Source organism: Ambystoma mexicanum, chromosome 3q (genome assembly GCF_040938575.1).
Source record: "Ambystoma mexicanum isolate Mex_15411 chromosome 3q, UKY_AmexF1_1, whole genome shotgun sequence".
Taxonomy (NCBI): domain Eukaryota; kingdom Metazoa; phylum Chordata; class Amphibia; order Caudata; family Ambystomatidae; genus Ambystoma; species Ambystoma mexicanum.
The window spans coordinates 531,893,809-531,912,872 of record NC_090926.1 but is presented as its reverse complement, the minus strand read 5'-3'; the positions used below and the strand labels follow the sequence as shown (position 1 = coordinate 531,912,872).

General features: G+C 42.1%; 1 protein-coding gene across 7 annotated transcripts in view; it reads right to left on the bottom strand.

Annotated features, from left to right (window-relative positions):
* TENM2 (teneurin transmembrane protein 2) overlaps nt 1–19,064 on the bottom strand; it is a 3,863,575-nt gene that overhangs the window by 26,044 nt on the left and 3,818,467 nt on the right. For all 7 annotated transcript variants that reach the window (XM_069654289.1, XM_069654288.1, XM_069654292.1 and 4 more), the window contains 2 exons: nt 7,619–7,915; nt 445–2,059 (listed from right to left, as the gene is read on the bottom strand). In XM_069654289.1, the coding sequence (XP_069510390.1) occupies nt 445–2,059; nt 7,619–7,915 (1,912 nt within the window). The remainder of the gene's footprint in view (nt 1–444; nt 2,060–7,618; nt 7,916–19,064) is intronic.

Sequence of the window (19,064 nt, the reverse complement as noted above, 5' to 3'; positions counted from 1 at the left end):
GAAAGTGCTAAAAAACCTGTTATCTAACAAATTCTGACCTTGACATACACAGAATGTTTCCACTACAAGTTTTCCAATGTAATCCCACCTCCAAAATGAGCAAATCAAGGTTTGAGATATGTGTCAAGGGCACTATGTACAACACTTAACATGAATACAAAATACATTTATGTAGAAAAATGGGATCTGTGTGATTACTGCGAATTCAAAATACTGGATCCATGTCGATTTATTTTTCTTTTTGTGCAATTAAAAGCAGAGGGAGACCCCCCACATTCTCCCGTACCCCCTCACATAATTTAATACCCTAATCCACCCCCCACTTATAATTGCTGAAAAATTTGCAGCGACATCTCCGACATTTTTGCATTTGGTATTTTTCAATGCGCAGTAAAGTGGAAGCAGTCATTAATATTGACACATACAAAATAATTTATGACTCACCGGTAACATAGTTTTTTAGGTCAATTTCTGTGCTTAGGGGGTTGTTGTTCTTGAACATGTATAAGTTGAATGGAGCCGGATCTTTGCCTATATTTTTCCACATGCCATATTCGGGTGATGCCCAACGCCCTGCCAATATGTCATAGTCTCTTTGAGTAAAATGCACCAGTTTTGTCAATGGATCATACAGCCCTCCATGAAATCCAATCACAAGTTGGAAATTGGGATTTGAATCCAAATATATCTCGCCGTAGGTTGTGTACTGGAGCTGCTTGATCATTAAACCGTTGACACTGAACACAGCCAATGGCGTTCCTGTGTTGTCAGAGGCTATATAGTACTCTTCCCCACTGCTGCTCTCCATGGCAAAAAGATGGCTCTGGAGGTCGTAGTACAGGGATGTTATCTCGGAATTGGAATGGTTATAGACATGAGTCACCCTTGTTGGGTTGTGAAGGTCTGCGTAAAAGAACTGAAGATGATGTCCCAAGTTCGTTTTATAGGAAGCTCTACGCCCCAATCCATCATAGCGGTACTGAATATTCCACCCATTCACTTTGTTGTAAGCTCTGGTCAAAAGGCCTTTGGAATTGTACTCAAATATGTCTGAGCCTCGCTGAGCCAGGAAGCCGTCATCATCAATTTTGTACTGTACATCGCCGAGCCGTGTAATCCTGTCTCTCAAGTCATATCGTAGTGGCATCAAGCGGGCATTGTTTCCGGGGTTCAACAAGTGAAGGTTTCCATTCAAATCATAATTGTAGCGCCATGTGGGTCGGTCATTTACCGCGACATTTTGCAGCTGTCCATCGCCATCATACTCATAAGTATATTTGGTGGTGTTGGCGTAAGGGCCCAGTTTAAGTTCTCTTTTTGTAACACGCCCCATACTATCATACTGCACCGTCATCCAGTACATAAGCGACCGGAATATTTCATACTGAACTTCTTTTATACGGCCGTGGGTGTCAAAATGTTTAGTAAGTGTCATCACTGCTGTGGTAATGATCTGGTTCACATCATAATGGATAACTCCAAACTTCCCAAAGTGCTCAATTTTTCCTGAGATATCATCATAACGGTAGAGCTCAACTGGGAGAGGGGTTTCACTTATGATTGGCTTGATGCTTGCAACTCGGAAACTGTTATCATGATAGGTGTAGTCAAATCTGGCATTGACCATGCCTTCCTCGGAGAACCTGTAAATCTGCTTGTCCACCAGCGGGCCAATTTTTCGATAGCGGATTGTACAGGAGAAGGCACCACTTTGTAAGCTAACCATTTTTAAGACCCCAGTGGTTTCATCATATCCAAAGGTAACCGCTGTGCTGTCGTACACAATTTCAGACAACTTGGACAGCTTCCCATATTTGTAGAAGACCTGCCGGCCTGTTCCAAGGAAGGATGTTTTTAGGATGCGACCATCGTCACTGAAATCGAAGATGACCGAAGCATTGCTCTCCGGTGGGTTGTAGATATTACGGATGTAGCCAATGGATGTATGTGTGGACATGCTATGTCTGGCAACACTGGGCATTGTGACAGCTTGAAGGCGGTCTGATGCGTCATATTCAAAGATATACTGTCTTTGACTCTGGAGAAGAAGCACCATTGACTGTGAAAAGTAAAAGAAACAGTTACTACTTACAAACGTACATGGCTTTTTCATCGCACATGTTTGAAAACCTGAAAGTTGTCTTTGTGAAAGTGATTAAAGCCCCCTTTTTTAAAATTAATAACTGCATTTATGTCTAAGAAACGATTTTGCAATTCTCATCACTTCTGTGTAAAAAAAACGAATGTGAACACGAAACCATTTCAGGCTCTATTAAATCAATGGAAACCATAAAAGCCAATTAAATGTATCATTTGGTAAATGGACAAGCTTTGTCAACTGTACAAACTTCAAGGTCATACACTGCAATTCTAGCAAGGTCAAATGGGCCTTTTTTCCTTTTGGAGGCTATAATGAATGCCAAAGTTGTGTGAGAGATAATAATAACATGGAGACATTAGCATGCAGAGATATTTGCTGAGCATGTTGTATTTCTATACATGAGCAAATTCTTTTTATTAAAACGGAAAGACACCATGAAAAGTCAAGCCCGGACTGTAGTTTTGAGCCATAGGATAAATGTGAGTCATGTGTATGTGCGCCCGGTGCTTTTCCAAATAATGCAGTAGACACATCAGTTTAGTATTTATTTCTACTATGTGTCATTTACAGCCCTTGGAAAAGCTGTCACATTAAGCCTTGCACATCAGTTCCTCCATCTACCAAACCCTTAAATATCAACAGTTCAAGAAGACGATAAAGACACACGCGTGTGTGCACAGCCACCTGCCAGCAGGTGGCCTCAGAGCAGACGTTCCATGCACCGAAGGTGTTTGTCTTCTCTAGTGGGACTGCCAATATGGATTTCAGCAGTTATGAACTTTCATTCAAGATGACAGCATGTCAGCAGCTTAACAGAACCCGAACTCGTTTTGCAAAGGCCACCCAATCACTAATGAGCTACCACATGGCCAGCAGTTAAGTAACGTTGACGTGGGGCAGGAGACCCTAGAGGCAAAAGCAGTGCTGCAGTGTTGTGAACTCCACTGAACCCCCTAACTGATATTCTGCATCGCTGTACATATCAGAGGCGCATCAGATGAATAGGAGCTCACGTGTCCTTTCTACGTGATATGAGAGTGAAAGCCTTACAGGATCATTGGTTGCAACCTACGTCTCCATTGAGACTCAAAGCCGCCAGAGCCAGGTCAGGGACTCCTGTGCTGAAATACACCTAGTTCCAGTCTCCCGAGCATCAAACTGGTGCACAAACACAACAGAAACAAAAGAAATACCACATGGCCAGATGTTAAGAAAATGACCACAAGAAGCAATGTAGGATCATTACTCGAAGAGACAAAGATTTTCTATAGCACAATGTTGCGCTACAACGCATTGGCTACTTTCATTCCTACTTATTTGTACATTGAATTTCTTGTGGTGCCATTCCTCATCCTTGGATTACAGTGGACAAAAGATTCAAGAGTGTGCTAAGGAAAATTATGGTTTTAGGTATTCCTGTAGAGAGGATATACGGCTTTGCAGTGCTGGGCTGCTCTCAGAGGTAGCTGAGCAAAGGTTGATGTGCGTTTCCGTTCTGTAATGGTGCAGATGGAATGAAAAAAGCGGAATTGAAGCTGCCCTTAGCAATAACAGTGGTTATGATTAATTGCATGCTTGCCACCCTTCACTTTTTGAAACATGTGAATATCTGAACGAGAAAAGGCACTGATGTTGAATTACCTGTAATGAGGCGATATTACCCGAGTTGATAATGTCCCACTGCCCAAGAGAAGGGGTACCTTAACATAAGCAGCAACACCTTTTTGCTCACAGGTTGAGCCACCTGTGAGGGTAATATTGCTATTAGCACCCCAGTAGTTTACAAACCTCATGCACGATTCCTCAAGTTGCTACACTTGTATAGCCTCTTTTCTTTGTTAATGACCATGATGTCATCAAGGAATAAAAGAGACCTTATAGGTTCTGTTCGGGTTGAGGGATCACTGTGTTTATTTTTTTAATATTAAAGTGCCATTTGCATCCGTGTGTCAGCTTTATGGGTGATAATGGGGGGGCAAGTCAGGGAATTGGAGGCGCTGGATGACTGCACAAAGGCTGCAAAGAGCACAGGCTTATAAAGTGAATACAGAACCCTTTAACAGCTTCCTGACTGTCTTGCAACCCCTGCCATGGTGCTAATGCTGTACATTAGCATAGCCTGCACTTACGTAATGTTAGGGTCGGTTTACTGCATTGCATGCACTGTATGCTGCAGAGATACGAACCCTTATAAGCGTCCTGTGCTTCTTATTGGTATCAACAGGTGGTGCCTTAGGTTTGGTAATGGATTGCCCTACTAACGTTTTCAAAGATGGAGCTCAAATATTGACACATTTGCTGTGTCTGTAGTTTTTGTTAGCCACATATGATAAACCTAACATAGTTTGATATGCCATTTTTCTTTGCTACTATTCCTTCCAATCATCTGGTGGATGCTTATTTTTATGACAAATTCTGTAACAGTTTATGTATTTTGGATTTTTCATTGAGTTGCAGTACTTCAGAAAATAGTATTTGTAGCAGGAGCAACCAGGAAATAACACTCTTTCTGATCCTTGAGTACTGTGAACATTTGTTCTCAGTCACATGTGTATACATCTTATTGTTTCATCCTTGCTGAACACTGTGAGGCGCATTCAAAGGCCCCAACAGAAGTCCCTTTCACATGAACAGCAGGATTTTAAACACTGAACAAAAACAGCTTGACCTTGGTATTTTTCAAGTAACATTGAAGATCCATGTGGAAAAAGATCCTACCTGTCATTACCAAAGGAAAAGTAGCATTCTAATTCACAAAAGAAGGAGGAATCAAATATTCCTTTCACATGGAAAACATGATTTTTAAACAGTGACACAAAAAAACAGCTTGCACAGTTGTGTGCAAACAAATGCAGTTTGAATGTGAACATGTATCACTGCTAACAGAAAAATTTCAGGGAAAAGACATGATGTGCGGGTTCACAAAAAACAATGTATATTATGTTTCACATACAAAACTCCAGTGACATTTGAACAGCCACTTGGTTTTCATGGAAAAATGTCAGCCCAAGACAAACCCTTTTGCTGGCTGTGGGAAAACATCACAAGGAAATCTCCCACTGCCGGTCTGGATGTCACAGCTGCCATCTAATTATCAACTGCAATAAAGTGTTTCCTGCTAAAGGTGTTGAAATTCATTGATCTCTAGACCTGCTGGATCCGAAGGCATTGACAGCAGGAGAAGTTCCCCTTGGCTGGTGCATGACTAATATTTGTGAAAATGGGGGCAACAACTTCAAAGAGCAAGCTTACAACACAAGGAGACTTTGTGTACAGGCTGACATAGTGAAAACAAATGGCTGCACGGCAGGAAAAGGTCCATTTGTCCCACATGAAGATTCAAAATGAATTTAAAGGGACTATTTTCATTAGGCCTTTTTCTAAGTCACCATAAGGCGGATTCATTTCATCTATGTACCATTTTTTAGGTAATTTCCAGGCGATTATGGCGATATAAAATACATCCACCTCCGACTCATGGAACTTTAATGGCTATCTAAGATGTGTTTCTAGCTGATCTGAACATGTTCCAAATGGGAGAGTTGGTGAGTGTGTGGAGAATACAATTAGGGATATGGGTAATAATTTACATATTCATGACTGTTATGCTTTTTATGGAAATGGCAGAAATATGCCACATGGCCATGCTACATGGTACGGTCCTGGTGGTCGGTTTATCTAATTTGCCATGATTAGCTGAATCCAAAAATATGTATATTATGGCAGCTGCTAGTAAAATTATGAAGTTGTGATACATAACTAATTTTTGCCAAACATTTGAAAGGAGAACAAATGGTGATTACAAATGGGAATTGCCATATGTTGCTCCAGACCACTAAACTAATCCTGACTTGAAAGCTGGTCTTGGGAGGAGAGAGAAGGGTAGCTGTCCAATCCTAGTTGTCGGAATTATTGCAGGGTACTTCCCCAAGATTGCAAAATTGGTGGTGTCATTGCTGCTATATAAGCAGGACTGCACTAGGTGGGGGAACATAGGGACAGGAACAGACAGACAGAGAGACAGAGAGGGCTGCTGACACTTACCACCTGAAAGCTGTAAGGACACACCAGAGGAATTGCAGAAAGTGCATCTGGGTGGATCTGTTTATTTCTAGGAAGTCCTCAAAGCTGATTGGGTGCTATGGTGGAGTGCAGGAGGCCATCTTTGAGAGTGGAGTGACCAGACCCTTTCCCTACCTTTACAGAGTGTCCTGAGATACAGCTGGCTTTCCTGAACTTTAAATATAGTTTTTCTATGTAAGTAGAACTGAGCCCAGGAAAACCAAAAGATGGGGGGTTTGTTTGCCTTGAATCCTTTCCCATTATAGTGAGTGGTGGGTGCAAAACTATGTAGATCCTTAGCCTATTTCACAAAAAAATATTATATTATGCAAGTCTATGCAAAAAGGACAAGCATACTCGTCCTTGGCACTTAAGGAGTAAATTAATTCCCCATTTGACAGACCACTACGGGATGAATTTTGTTAAAATTCGAAATTCCCAAAGCTCACTTGCCAGTGTGCGCTGAAAACTATTGCCTATAATTTAATTGGGCAATCCTTTTTGTCCTGCTGACTCCTACTTCTTTAAGGAAGAGGTGTGTCTTTGTTCTTAAATCAGTCCAACCTTTTTATCCAGATTCCCCAACGCAGGCCTTTCAGTGGAGGGCAGTCAGATAACCAAAATTCCCCAATTCATTCAAATTTTTTGGTCTGCCTTCTCCAACACAAAACAAAGTCGGGGTCGGGGGTGAAAAACAAACAGCTAATTCACCATGTGTTCATTTTAAACCAAAGGTGTGGGCGAAATCATAATTGACATATGTATTTGTACCAATCTTGAAATCCTACTGCTAGCCTTTTAAACCCACAGGAAAATCAAAATCGCACATTACATGATAATTGATTTCGTTATTGATCATTGTAATTATTTCTTGAGGAGAAATTTGCAGAAAGTGAAGAATTGTGATTGCGTTCTTTTCAACTCATTTTTGTGATTTATTTATGCTGAGAGAAGTTGATGTGTTATGCCATGGATCAAGTGGTGTTTGAAGTTTTTGTGCTAATTTCTATTACTTTTATTTAAATACATGCCAATATATTTCCCGTACACTGACCTGGTTCTTGGCTCATTGTTAGCTCAGGGGAAAGGGATACAAGGGTCATGATATACACCTGAAGTAGAGCTGAAGAAAAGAATCAGTTAAATAGTTTGTTGCGTGACACCTTGAGTGGGGAGGGAAGAAACTCCTCGTGTTGAGGGTGGTCTCTCAATAAAGCATTATTTGTTTGGGATGGATAACTCATTTCCAAGCTTTAGATTTTCTTGGATGCTCACCTGTGATGATTCAGTAGCTCTTTTATATAGCCTTGAAATCCAAATCCAAATATTGTCATAGTTAATCACTGTCTAGGTCCATAAGAACTAATCTCATTTCATCCAATACAAACACACTGAAAACACAATTTAGTGTAAAGCTGCTCAATTCCAAACAAGTTTACACTCACAAAGCCTCACCTTTTCAAGGTATGTGTAACTCCACACTTTTCCATCGGCAAACGTGCGGGAGAGGATCCTGCCCTGCTTGTCAATCTCAGTTCGTTCACTCATGGCGCCGCGCTGAAGTCCAGCCAATCGCCCGTTGAAGAAATAGGAGACATTGACCGGAGCAAGCCCATTGCTCGGAAGCCAGAGAAGGGGCCGCCCCAGCTGATCGTACACAATCCGTAATGTGAACTTCCGGTGATCATCGTAGATCTTCTCTGTGTGTGAATTTCTATCAAAATCGATTGAGAGCAAGTTTCTTCCATGCACCTGTGGACATGTCCAAAAACAGTGCTGTGTCAGCAGATGTGATCGACATCAGCAGGACAATTACTGCACACTCATGTCACGCCCAGCACTGGTTACAAACATGGTCTTCTGCCAATGCTCTAAATCAAGATGGTCCTCAATTTATTAAATGCATTGTGCTAGTACTTGTGGCTTGTAGATGTTCTTAAGGGTGATATATCTGAGTAATAGTTACATCAGGGAACATTCCAATATACTTCGATTTGCACTCGCACACAGCTGAGACCTCTCACATCTACAAAAGCCTACAATTGTTTATGTATTAATTTATTGGGAAAATGTTTGCTTGTCAGTAAACCTAGGCTAATGAATCAAATTGATTATTGAATCAGCTGGGGTTTTGTGAGTTGTGCTTGTACCCTGGGTATTCTGCTGAAAATGTTGGATTCTCCTCGTTTTCTTCCCCCCATCTGAATTCTGCTTAGCATTTTCCTACGTTTCAATGTTGTTCTAAACAAAGCATCATGAGATTCAGCCTTGTAGACAGATAGGTAACATTATATAAATACGTAAAAGCCTTAAACGGCTTGATTTGTTTTTTGATTCAGAACAGAATTTTTAATGCGTGCATTGGTTGTGTGTATGAGGGGAGGGAGAAGTCATTTGGGAGTGACTGGAAGTTGTAGTACTCCATGTATAGGTAAGGTAGTGTTTTTACACAACACACATCAAAACTAACCTGAAGACACGTTTGTGATTTGGTTTGTGACCTCCGAGTGTTGGTGTCCTCCACTTAAGCAAGAACTACCTCTCATTTGCCACCAGGGTGCATGTCAACTACTCATTACGACCCAGGCGGTAAGTTACCGCCTGGGTCGTACCCTTACCACCATGGTGTAAACTATGTTTACACCATGGTGGATGGCGGATTTACCGCCCCATTCCAAGGTGAGTGGGGTGGTAAATCCCCATTTCCCATTTTACCCTTCCCCATTCCCATTTTTGCCCCATAGGGCATAATGGGAGTGGGGAAGGCGCTAATTACGCCACCGTAAATTACGGTGGCATAATTAGCACCATGGTCCCTTAGCGCCATGGATTTTAACGCCTGCAAAAAGCAGGCGTTAATATCACCATGGCGCTAAGGGACCTTGTAATCAGGCGTTAAGGGTCAGCGCCGTTTACAGCGCCGTTAACCCCTTAACGCCTGATTCGTAATGAGGCCCATTCTGTTTAAGAGTATATCGGTTTCTAGGCACTAAGACTCCATGGTCTTTCAGATGTAACGGCTCACAAGTATGTCCTGTTGTTTCAACTATACTGGTGTTTGCTTGGGAAGATAACAGGCTCATTTGGAGCCGGTCCCAGATTAGTTTATTAGCAATTAACACATTTTAAGTAGACAGATATATGTGGATGTATGTCATTTCATCACAAGACCACCTATTGGAATGCAATTCAACGCAAATATTTCACAGAAGTCTATTTCAATGCAATGCACGCTTTGAAATGCATTTCACCTCAGTACATCTCACTGTTTTCGTTTAATTGTGTACTCAAGTAATATTGCTTCACTGCTGATTAATGGGAGAGATCTCCATGCCCACGTTTTGGTTCTGCAAACCTCCCTTTGAACCTTTTCATAACCCTCCATTATTATAGGTGTGTTGCTTTCTTTTTGTGTTTCTCCCCCTCCAACTATTTATAACTGATTTTATTAAATGATCATGTTAGAATATGCATTATCAGTGCTTAATGTCTACAAGTGCTTGCAGGGGCTGAGCCCTGGGAGTTATTTTCTATCACCTGCACAGGTTGCCTTCTGGCTTGATTATTATTATTATTATTGTTATTATTGTTATTATAGGTTATTTGTAGCATGCTTAATACCCAGAGGTTTTTAAGCGCAGACCCGAGGATCGAACCTGTGTTGCTCCCTGTCGTCTTGTTACCAAGGCGAGCACGTTGCCCCTGAGCTATCCTACCGAGCAACTTACTGCTTTGCAGTTCTTATGATTGAATTATGATTTTGTCCCCAAAGCAGATTGGTTGTGTGGCTGCCTTTGCCATAGTGTGGATGCCCTCACTCCTGCTGATTGGTGGATAAGCCAGACCTTCCCAGCTCTGACAGTGGTCCCATCAATGCATTTAGTCAGACATCTTGTGCGTTGTCCCAAGCCTGTGATGCTCACAATGGTTAGGCTCTTTGTGTATAACATTCAGCCTGCATACAGTGTGGGCAGTGACTGGACCAGACAGCTGAATCACGGCATAGGGGTGAAGGGTCAGCACGACGCTTGTACTGGTGTTGCCAGTGTGGCAGGTTTTGTGCAGCTTTCAGAGTGCTTTGTTCGGCAGCTGGCATGTCGCTATGCTTCTGCAGTCGATGCATTAACAGGACACAGGATGGAGCACAGTGGACAGGCCTGGATAAGATGAAATGTGAGAGCATGCATGTCAAAGAGTGTGTGCCACGGAGGTAAGTAGGCATGTGGCATGGGCCAGCCCTGCCTCAGTAACCACACCGTCTCTTTCTCTCTGCCTGTCTGTCTCCCTCTCCACAACCACGTCCACTATCCCACCCCCACCCCCTCTCTCTGTCTCCACTAGTGGGGCCCGGGACATCAGAAGAGACAGCACTGAGTGAATGGAGTGTGACAAACAGAGGGCGTTGCATCCAGAATTGAGAAACTATAGAAGTAAGACCTTACTGATGTATGGAACAGACAAGCAAGTCAAGTAACGATTTGGTCTGCGGTAGTTAACTATTGAAATGCAATGAACACACCACTGTACCAAAACACCAGGTCTAAACGTACATAAGTGGGTCCTAGGCTGGCAAGCTAGGCTATATTGTGCCCAAAGAAAATCATGAGTTATGCCAGTATTGCCAGTGGGAAACACGGTTTCATACACTTGTGGATTCCTCAGTGAAAATCATGAGGCCTATGAAGGTCTCAAGAATGCCAGCACTGCCCCTTCCATGCTTTGTGGGCGCAAATACAAGCTGGGGATTGCCTAAACAATTCATGCAATCATTGCCCCTTTAAAACATGTTTATGTTGCATGTTCTAGAAAAGTTTTGCAATGTTATATGCTGGAATTATTGCCAGTGTAATCACAAATATTCATGCTGCTTTTTGCCCCACTACTGCCCCATGTACATCTGTCTGCCAAGTTCTTCCTCATACCAATATTCTCGGGAAAAGGTAAAACAAGATTGTATGCACTGTGTATCTTATTGATTGCTTTGGAGACAGACAGGAGCAGAAGTATGTTAACATGCTTTCTTTCCCGAAAAAGCAAATCCAAATACCCCTGATCATATGGTTGCTTCAAGTTCAGTGAAAAACACTTCCTCAATCCATGCCCCTCTAACCTGTCCATGGAGTGGCAGAACGTGTAGTGCTAGGATTTATTTAAATTTTACAAATTTAGCACGGATTCTTGGTGAAATGTACTTTCAAAATGTTTGTTTTTCATGGCGCCGAGTTCATTGAATGAGTGAGGTGAGATGGTAGGTTACCACCTATCTATAAATATGAGATAGATAGATAGATAGATAGATAGATAGATAGATAGATAGATGCATAGAAAGATAGACACATATTGAGCTTTCTACAGAAAGGCAAGTAAATAGATAAACAGACAGACCAAAAGAAAGACAGAAAGAATGACAGAGAAATTGACAGATGGATCAATGTACTTGTCCCTATTCTGCTTTTTATCAGTTATTTTAGAAGGTAGGCTAAAAAGGAGAGATAATAGTACTTGATTTCCCCATTGTCTTTCTTCAGTGTCTATACTACTGCCTCCTCCTCCTCCTCCTCCTGCAGCTTTTGGTAGGTCATTGCAGTGTCTCCACTGGACGCACCACAGTCATCTTCACCATGGCCCATGGGTCACCTGATGCTTTAGTTTGGCTATTGTATAGCACCTCCCAGGATTCCATTCCCGTCTATGAAGGCACATGAACGCTGATCTTACCCAACTACAAACACACCAGTGCCAACATCCCATCCATCAATTTCCTATCGCGAGTCTCATTTTAACATTAACTTGCGATCGGTAGAGCGTGGCAGGCCTGCCAGCTCCCCATTAACATTGCAATTATTAACAGCAGTGACAAAACCTCAGGTTCTGATCTAAAAAGCGCAACGGGAACCGTCCAAGACGTATAGTAATGCATAAGTAAACGAAATAAATGCATCCACCGGGAGCTAAATCATGGTTTCCAAGCCAAAGCTATAATCTAATAAAGCTTTTTAGGTAATTTAATTGCAAATGTGCCATTAATAAAGTGCTAGACTTGAAGATAAATAGGTTCTGACACCAATGACCACTTAATGATAATTTGTGTCCTGGGTTTTTGTCGCTAAGGCTATGCTTAACACTCATTTTTGTCTGATTCAATTTGTTCTTATTCTGATATGTACCGCATACATAATAAAACAACATTTAAACTTGGCCCATGTTCTTGCTCTGAATATACATTTTGTTTGAAAATATTTTTTACAGCTGTGGATAGTTATAATTCTCTTTGCCATCTATCCAGCTTAACAGAAGTGATGCTTCTTTCAGCGTCAGATTGCTGTCACTAGGTGCATCAGGCCCCGCCTAGACCCTTGGGTTTTTGTCTAGCATCATTTAAGATATACTGTAAAGTAGGTGGGCCATATTACAGCAGGTTTGCATCAGTGCTAGTGCGTTTAGAACTATGGCAAGATTGACACAGTTCGAAAAACCTACTCTTTCAAAGTGTTTTTGCACCTGAGCAGCCAGCTTACTCAATGGTCAGGGATCATGGGCTGTCTCCGGGGGCTGGCATGCACCAGAGAGATTCAGGAGCAGAGGATGCTCCGGTAACAAGTGGTGCTGGCCAAGGTGGACCAGAAGAAGCTGTTCACCGGATTGTGAGAAGCCATTTCAGAAGAAGAGCTACAAACACCAAGAGTATCGGAAGCGTGCGACACACCCAGTGAGTTCACAAGTGGAAAGTGACTGCGGAGTGCTCTGAGACGGCTCGGATCATCAAGTCAGGCGGTTTCACTCACGTATGAGTGGCAGAAGTGTTAGTAGTACTTTTGAATACCAAACCATCAGAAAGCAGCAAAAGTTGTACTCATTGAAACCAAGTGACTTTACATTTAGGCATGTGAGTTTATGGACAGTCCAACAACCCGGTGGGGCAACATTGTAATAAGCTAATGCATACAACCATTACACAAGCAAAGAGAAAACAAAACCTAAGCAACACAAGCACAAAAACCTATTGCCAAAGGCGAAAAGGGAGCAATGGAAGACCCAGGGGTTGTGAAAATTACTATTCATGTTTTGTGAAACATATAAAAACAGCTGATATAAACACACATTGCAAAATCCAAGAAAGAAGCACAAAAAGACTCTATCTGTGTCAGTATTTGGTTACTTGTGCAGTGGGGAAACAAAAGTGGCAAAAAGGCTGCCCTTCTGGAAAAGGTTATTCAGAAGGAGAGGAGCATCATTTGCAGAGGGGTCTTAAAGAGCACCAATGTGAAATTTGTTTCCCTGAAAAGTTTCTACATTTTAATGCTGCAAAATAACGAACATTGTGAAGCTGTTATAAAGCTGTTCCAAGATGAAGGTTACCACTGAAGCACTTTCTGTTTTGTGAAACGCTGTTTGGGCAGCAGAGTATACCCGGATGGAAAACCTTTGAAGTAGTATGCCTGCAATGGGAGTAGGCCAGGTCTGATGGAGGTAGTTGGCCTGTAATGGAAGTAAACCAGGTAACTGTTGTTAAAGTGCTGAACTGTGGTCCTAACAAAGACAATTTATGTTGTTGGTGGTCCTGGAGGTAGAACTCTATAGACCTGCTGTACAGGAGCTGCAATTATTCAGAAATATTCACTTGTGGCAACCAATCCTGACAAAGACATTCACTGTTGTTCATGTCAAGAAGATCATTCTGAGGCTCATTCTAATTCAAAGAAGAGAAATAACATATATTTCCTTAGTATATCATTAAAGTGACAAAGCTTTCTGTTGTCAAGTTGAAGTTACCTAGAACTGTGTTGGAACTTTGTTAAAAATCAGGATTTCCTTATTACTTTTTGAACTATGGAGCAGAATCCTGCTTCTATCTGGGGAAGGGGAACCCAATCATAAGAAGGGATTGTGTCATATTTTAACTTAAATTGCCATATTAAATTTTGTTGAATTGAGCTGCCATGCATTTACTTATTGCTTTGTTGAATGTATATATTTGAGGGACAGATATCTTTTGTTAGAGTCTTTCCTTTAGTTTATTTTACGCAGGGAAATCCTCATCAGGGTAGAGCTAGTGAGGCGTATATCCAACCTTTTTACTTAATAAAATGACAAATGTTGAAATCCTTTTACAAAGGTATCCACCTCACATGTCTGACCCCTCACACTACCTTCTGTGAAACCATGTATGTGCTCTCGAGTGATCTTTGCAACAGTGGGTGCTGAGTTAAGATGGCCATCATTCCCACACCATCTGAATTTCTACAGTTTTGTAGTGATAAGCTGATCACTTTCCTTCTCTCGTAACTAAAGTTTTTTCACTGAATTTCAAGGCTTTTGTGATACTATAGTTTCTTCGTGACCCAGTGGCCACAGCCGAAGTACATGTTGCACCAATGATTTGAAAGGAAGGTAGGCAGTTGCCCTGACCAAGCCGAGGCCCATCAACTCCTAGTAGCCCCAGGATCTGCTGCCATTCAGCCCTTCCCAGTGGACAACTAGCCTTGGCCAATAGACTCAGAGTTCACTGGTTGTGGCCATGTCCATTGTATTCCACTGGTCATGACTGTGTCCACTGTACATGTTGCACCAATTAATCCCAAAGACCCATTGCACCCTGCCTAGTAACTGTGAGCTATGCAGATTTCAATGTACATCCCAGTGACTACCCCCTTTCCTAGTCCCATGATAATTTCCTGGTAACCATTCCAGAGCATGCTGATTACCACAATAAGATAACATTTGCTGATTCCCGCAGTATGGGAAAATGATTGAAACTTAAAAAGTCTCACCATCCCCACAGGCACTCACCATGTGTTCCTTCCTATTTTCCACTCTCCTCCATTGTGTTTTCTCTCTCTGATCCTCCCACATTACCCCCTTTCACTCTTTGGTTCATATGATGCATTTTCTTTTCCGAGCATGTCTTCCTATTTTACACAATAAGCTCACAAGATTCCTCCCATATTCTCGAGATAAACCACAAATGTTCTACCTCCAAAAGGCTCCCCAGCACAGCCCCAAACCCCTGTATTTACATGTTATCCCCTTTCCCCCTCCCTAGCTCTAACCTGATGTGAGTGGATACCTTTGCTCCTCCACATAGCATTTTGAGCACTTTTCATGTTCTGTTTTCTCTCAGTGTTACCATGGGAATCGATTGAATAAAGCAAATAAAAAATGCCCTTTTTAATTTCTGAAAAGCCTTTTAGCCTTGGTGCTGCAAAACACCATGTGAGATATATAAACAATTTTTGGGAGAAGGGGGAAACACAAACTCCATTGAATATTACATATATTGTTTTCATATTTTAGAAACTACTGGATGTATTTACCACAAAACAACAAAAGGCACATCTACAGCTTTTTGCCCCAACTTGTTTCTTATTTAGTCTAAATCCACCTAGCAATTTTCCTGCTTTGGGTGTTCAATCGATGAACTTTTTTCTCTATAGGCGAATTAATGGGAGTAGGCCAAGCGCAGCATTTTTTTTATTTTCTTGATACGTTTTTCACCTTTTGATAACTTTTTCCCAAAATGTCCAGTTTGGAAGGGGGTCAGGCAAAATATGAACAGTGAAAAACCATGCAAGATAGAGTTTTACCCATGCTGGGTTCTCAGGTCAAAAAATATATAAATGATTTGCTGAGAACCAGCAAATGAAGACCAAGTCACACTAAGGGATGGATAAACAATCATATCTGGTCATCCAAACCTGTAAGATTGGTCCTAACGCTGCATTAATATCTAGACACCCTTGCAGTGGGCTGTAATAAATCCTATGGACCCCTTACCAAATCTCTGACTAAAGTCTCCTCCCAGGCAGCCAGGGAAAGGCAGGCGCTTCCTGATCCTGAACTTAGGGGTGGTGCTCTGTGTGAGGATCAGCTATAAATTGTACATATTGCACATGTCTCATCTCTGTCATTATTGGTTGTTATTACCTCTACTGTTTGTATATTCTGTATATATATATATATGTATATATATTATGTATATTTGTTGATCTACTACTACTACTGTTTATTACCATGTACTGTGCCTTGTAACTTGTACTAAGCGCCCTTATACTCCCGGGTCCGGAGCGCTATAGAAATATAATAAACAAACAAACAAACAAACTGGAAGGGGAAAAAGGCTCAGTGAGGTGAGACATATCAATGGGGTAAGACATAGGGCCTCATTACCACTTCAGCGGTGGCCATGCCTCTATTGGCGGCATGGCTGCCGCCGAAATCGGGTCCAGGTTCCAAGAATGGGGAATTACCGGGCCATTCCGAGTTCGGAGGGCCCGGTAATTCCTCCCTCCAGGAACCCGAGCCCGGACCTTCCCCATTCCCATCTGAGCCCACATAGGGCTCAATGGGAATGGGAGAGGGTGCAAACAACGGGCTGATTACGATCCCTCCCTGGTTTGATCAGGCGTTACTTACCGGGTCCCGCGAGGGGAGCTTGTAATGAGGCGGAGCGGGTTTAATGGGTCCGTATCCTTTAGCAGAGCCCGTTAACCCGTTCCGCCTCTGTCGTAATGAGGCCCATATTATTTACGTTCCTCTAACGGATATATGTTACAAATGCCAAAATACCTAAATCACTTGTTGCCACAATAATAACAGTTGAACAACTAAATGTGGGTAAAATCAGCCAAATCCCCTGTGGTATAAACGGGAATAAAACCCATTCTAAGGCCGGTAATGGAAAGCATATATAATCACCAACATCCTAGAAGACTTTACTCCTTCTGTCAAACAAGATTGATCACTAAATGGTATGAAATTCCTTCAAAGAATGTTGTAGAAAACAGAAGGCAAATCAGCAAAACGCAAAGAGTTAGAAATACTAACTTTGTTGCCAAGCATTTCAAGAATGAGGAAAAAGTATGCAGGTGAACACTACTGTGAGAGTGATCTCTTAATTAGTGTAAATGACCAACACCTGAAGTGGACTGAGAAGCTTAAAAAGCCCTCTCAGGGGCAGGCATTAGGAGGAAGAGCGAGAGAGAAGAAGCACAGTGGAAGAAGAAGCAGCAGCGTGGGCTGTGGTTGCAGCTGAGAAGGAGGTCTGTGGTGAGAGAAGACTCCGGGACCGCTGGAACACCAGAAGCCAAGGCGGGTCCAGAGAGAGTCTTTGCCTTAGACTCGCATCGGGAGCATGAAGAAGAGATACTTGTCTGGTAAAATCTCCTTGTGCAGAGTTTGCTCAGTGGGAAGCAGCAGTAGCGAGGGAAGTGTTCCCACTTTGGAGGTTCTATGTTGCACCTGGCCCTCTGAGGAGCAGAGAAGTCTCCATTCCTCAGTGGCATGAGTGGAGAAGGGCCAGAGGAGGCTGGAACCTGACCAGAAGGAGCACACGTATAGTAGACTTGCGAACACCGAGCGAAGCGTAACTGAGCATCTTACCCGGTGAGTTCACAGCTTGAAAGTGAATCCGGATCACTCCAACGCTGTCCGCGTGTTCACGGCAGGCCACATCACTCATGAGCAAGTGAAAGCAGCAGCAGCAGTAATTTTGAATACCAAACTACATGAAACCAACAAACGTGGTGCCTATTGAATTGAAGGGACTGTATGAATAAGCGCATGAGAGTGAGGAAAACCCAAACCCCCAGGGGAATGCTGTAAACAGTCCTAAAGCTTTCACGCATTACACAAGCCAAGAGTATATTGACCACCAGAAATACCAATATAACAACCAATACTCAAGGCAAGAGAGGAATACTGAGAGGCTTAATGATTGTGAGACTTACTGCTTATGTGCTATGAAACACAGAACTTCAGGTGATAGAAACCTACATTGCCAAAGCCAAGATAGAGAAAAAGTGAGATATTTGTTAGTCATCCTTTGGTTGTTGGTACGGGGGGGAAGAAAGGTGGCAAGCATGCTACCCTTAGGAGAAGGTTATCCAGAGGCAGAGGAGAAGATTTGCCAAGAAATCTTAAAGAATACTAATGTGGTTTCTTGTTTCACCGCAACTTGCAAAAGAAGGCCAATGAAGTTGTTGTTATTCTAAGTTGGAAGTTACCACTGAAGCACTTTTCTGTTTTATTGTTGAAGAAATAGACAGGCAGGCCAGTATAATTGTAGGGCAGAGGTTGTTGCCTAAAAGAGCCTGGCAAAGGAATCAGCCAGCTAGTAGTTGATGCAAGTACTGAACAATGGTTCTAATAGAAACAACTCATGTTGATGTGTGGCATTTGAAAAGAATAGTGAAAGCCTGTCGAAAATATATTACAATTATTTTGTTGTTGTTACTACAAAGGTGAAACCTGTCCTTAGCCCAGGAGGAGTTGGAATAGTATATTTCTTTGTGAAACCCAGGGTTGTGACAATTATCCGAGAAAAGACATTTGTTGTTACTTGTTGCTTACTTGGAGAAGACAAATGTGAAACTGTTCTTATTCCAGGAGGAGTGGGAACCAGAACTTAATGTCATCAAGTACTAAATCTTAAGAGCTGTACTGGAACTTTGTGTTAAAGCAGATTTCCTTGTTTCCTTTGAACTGTGGTGAAAACCCTTGTTCTGATCTTGGGAAGGGAAACTCAGTGAGGTTATGAGAAGAGAAATTGATCATATTGTGAATCAGATCATATGTTATACATTGATTTTGAATTAAATTGCCATATATTTCCTTTTTGCGTTATTTGTTATGCAAGTGTGAGGGTCAGATATCCTTTTGTTAGAGGCCCAGCACCCTCACACTTCTTAGTATTGTGAATGTCTCCCTTAGCAAAGTGAAGACTACTCAGATATCACTACAGCCTCATTGCGAGCATCCCATTCATCAGGAAGTTTATCAAGAAAGTAGTTGTGACCCAACTACTTGTAAAAATCAACCAGTTTGGCCTTGTCCATGATTACCTGTCCAGCTTCCCCCCCAAATGCAGCACTGAGACAGCAAACAGCCAAGCAATGGATGATGC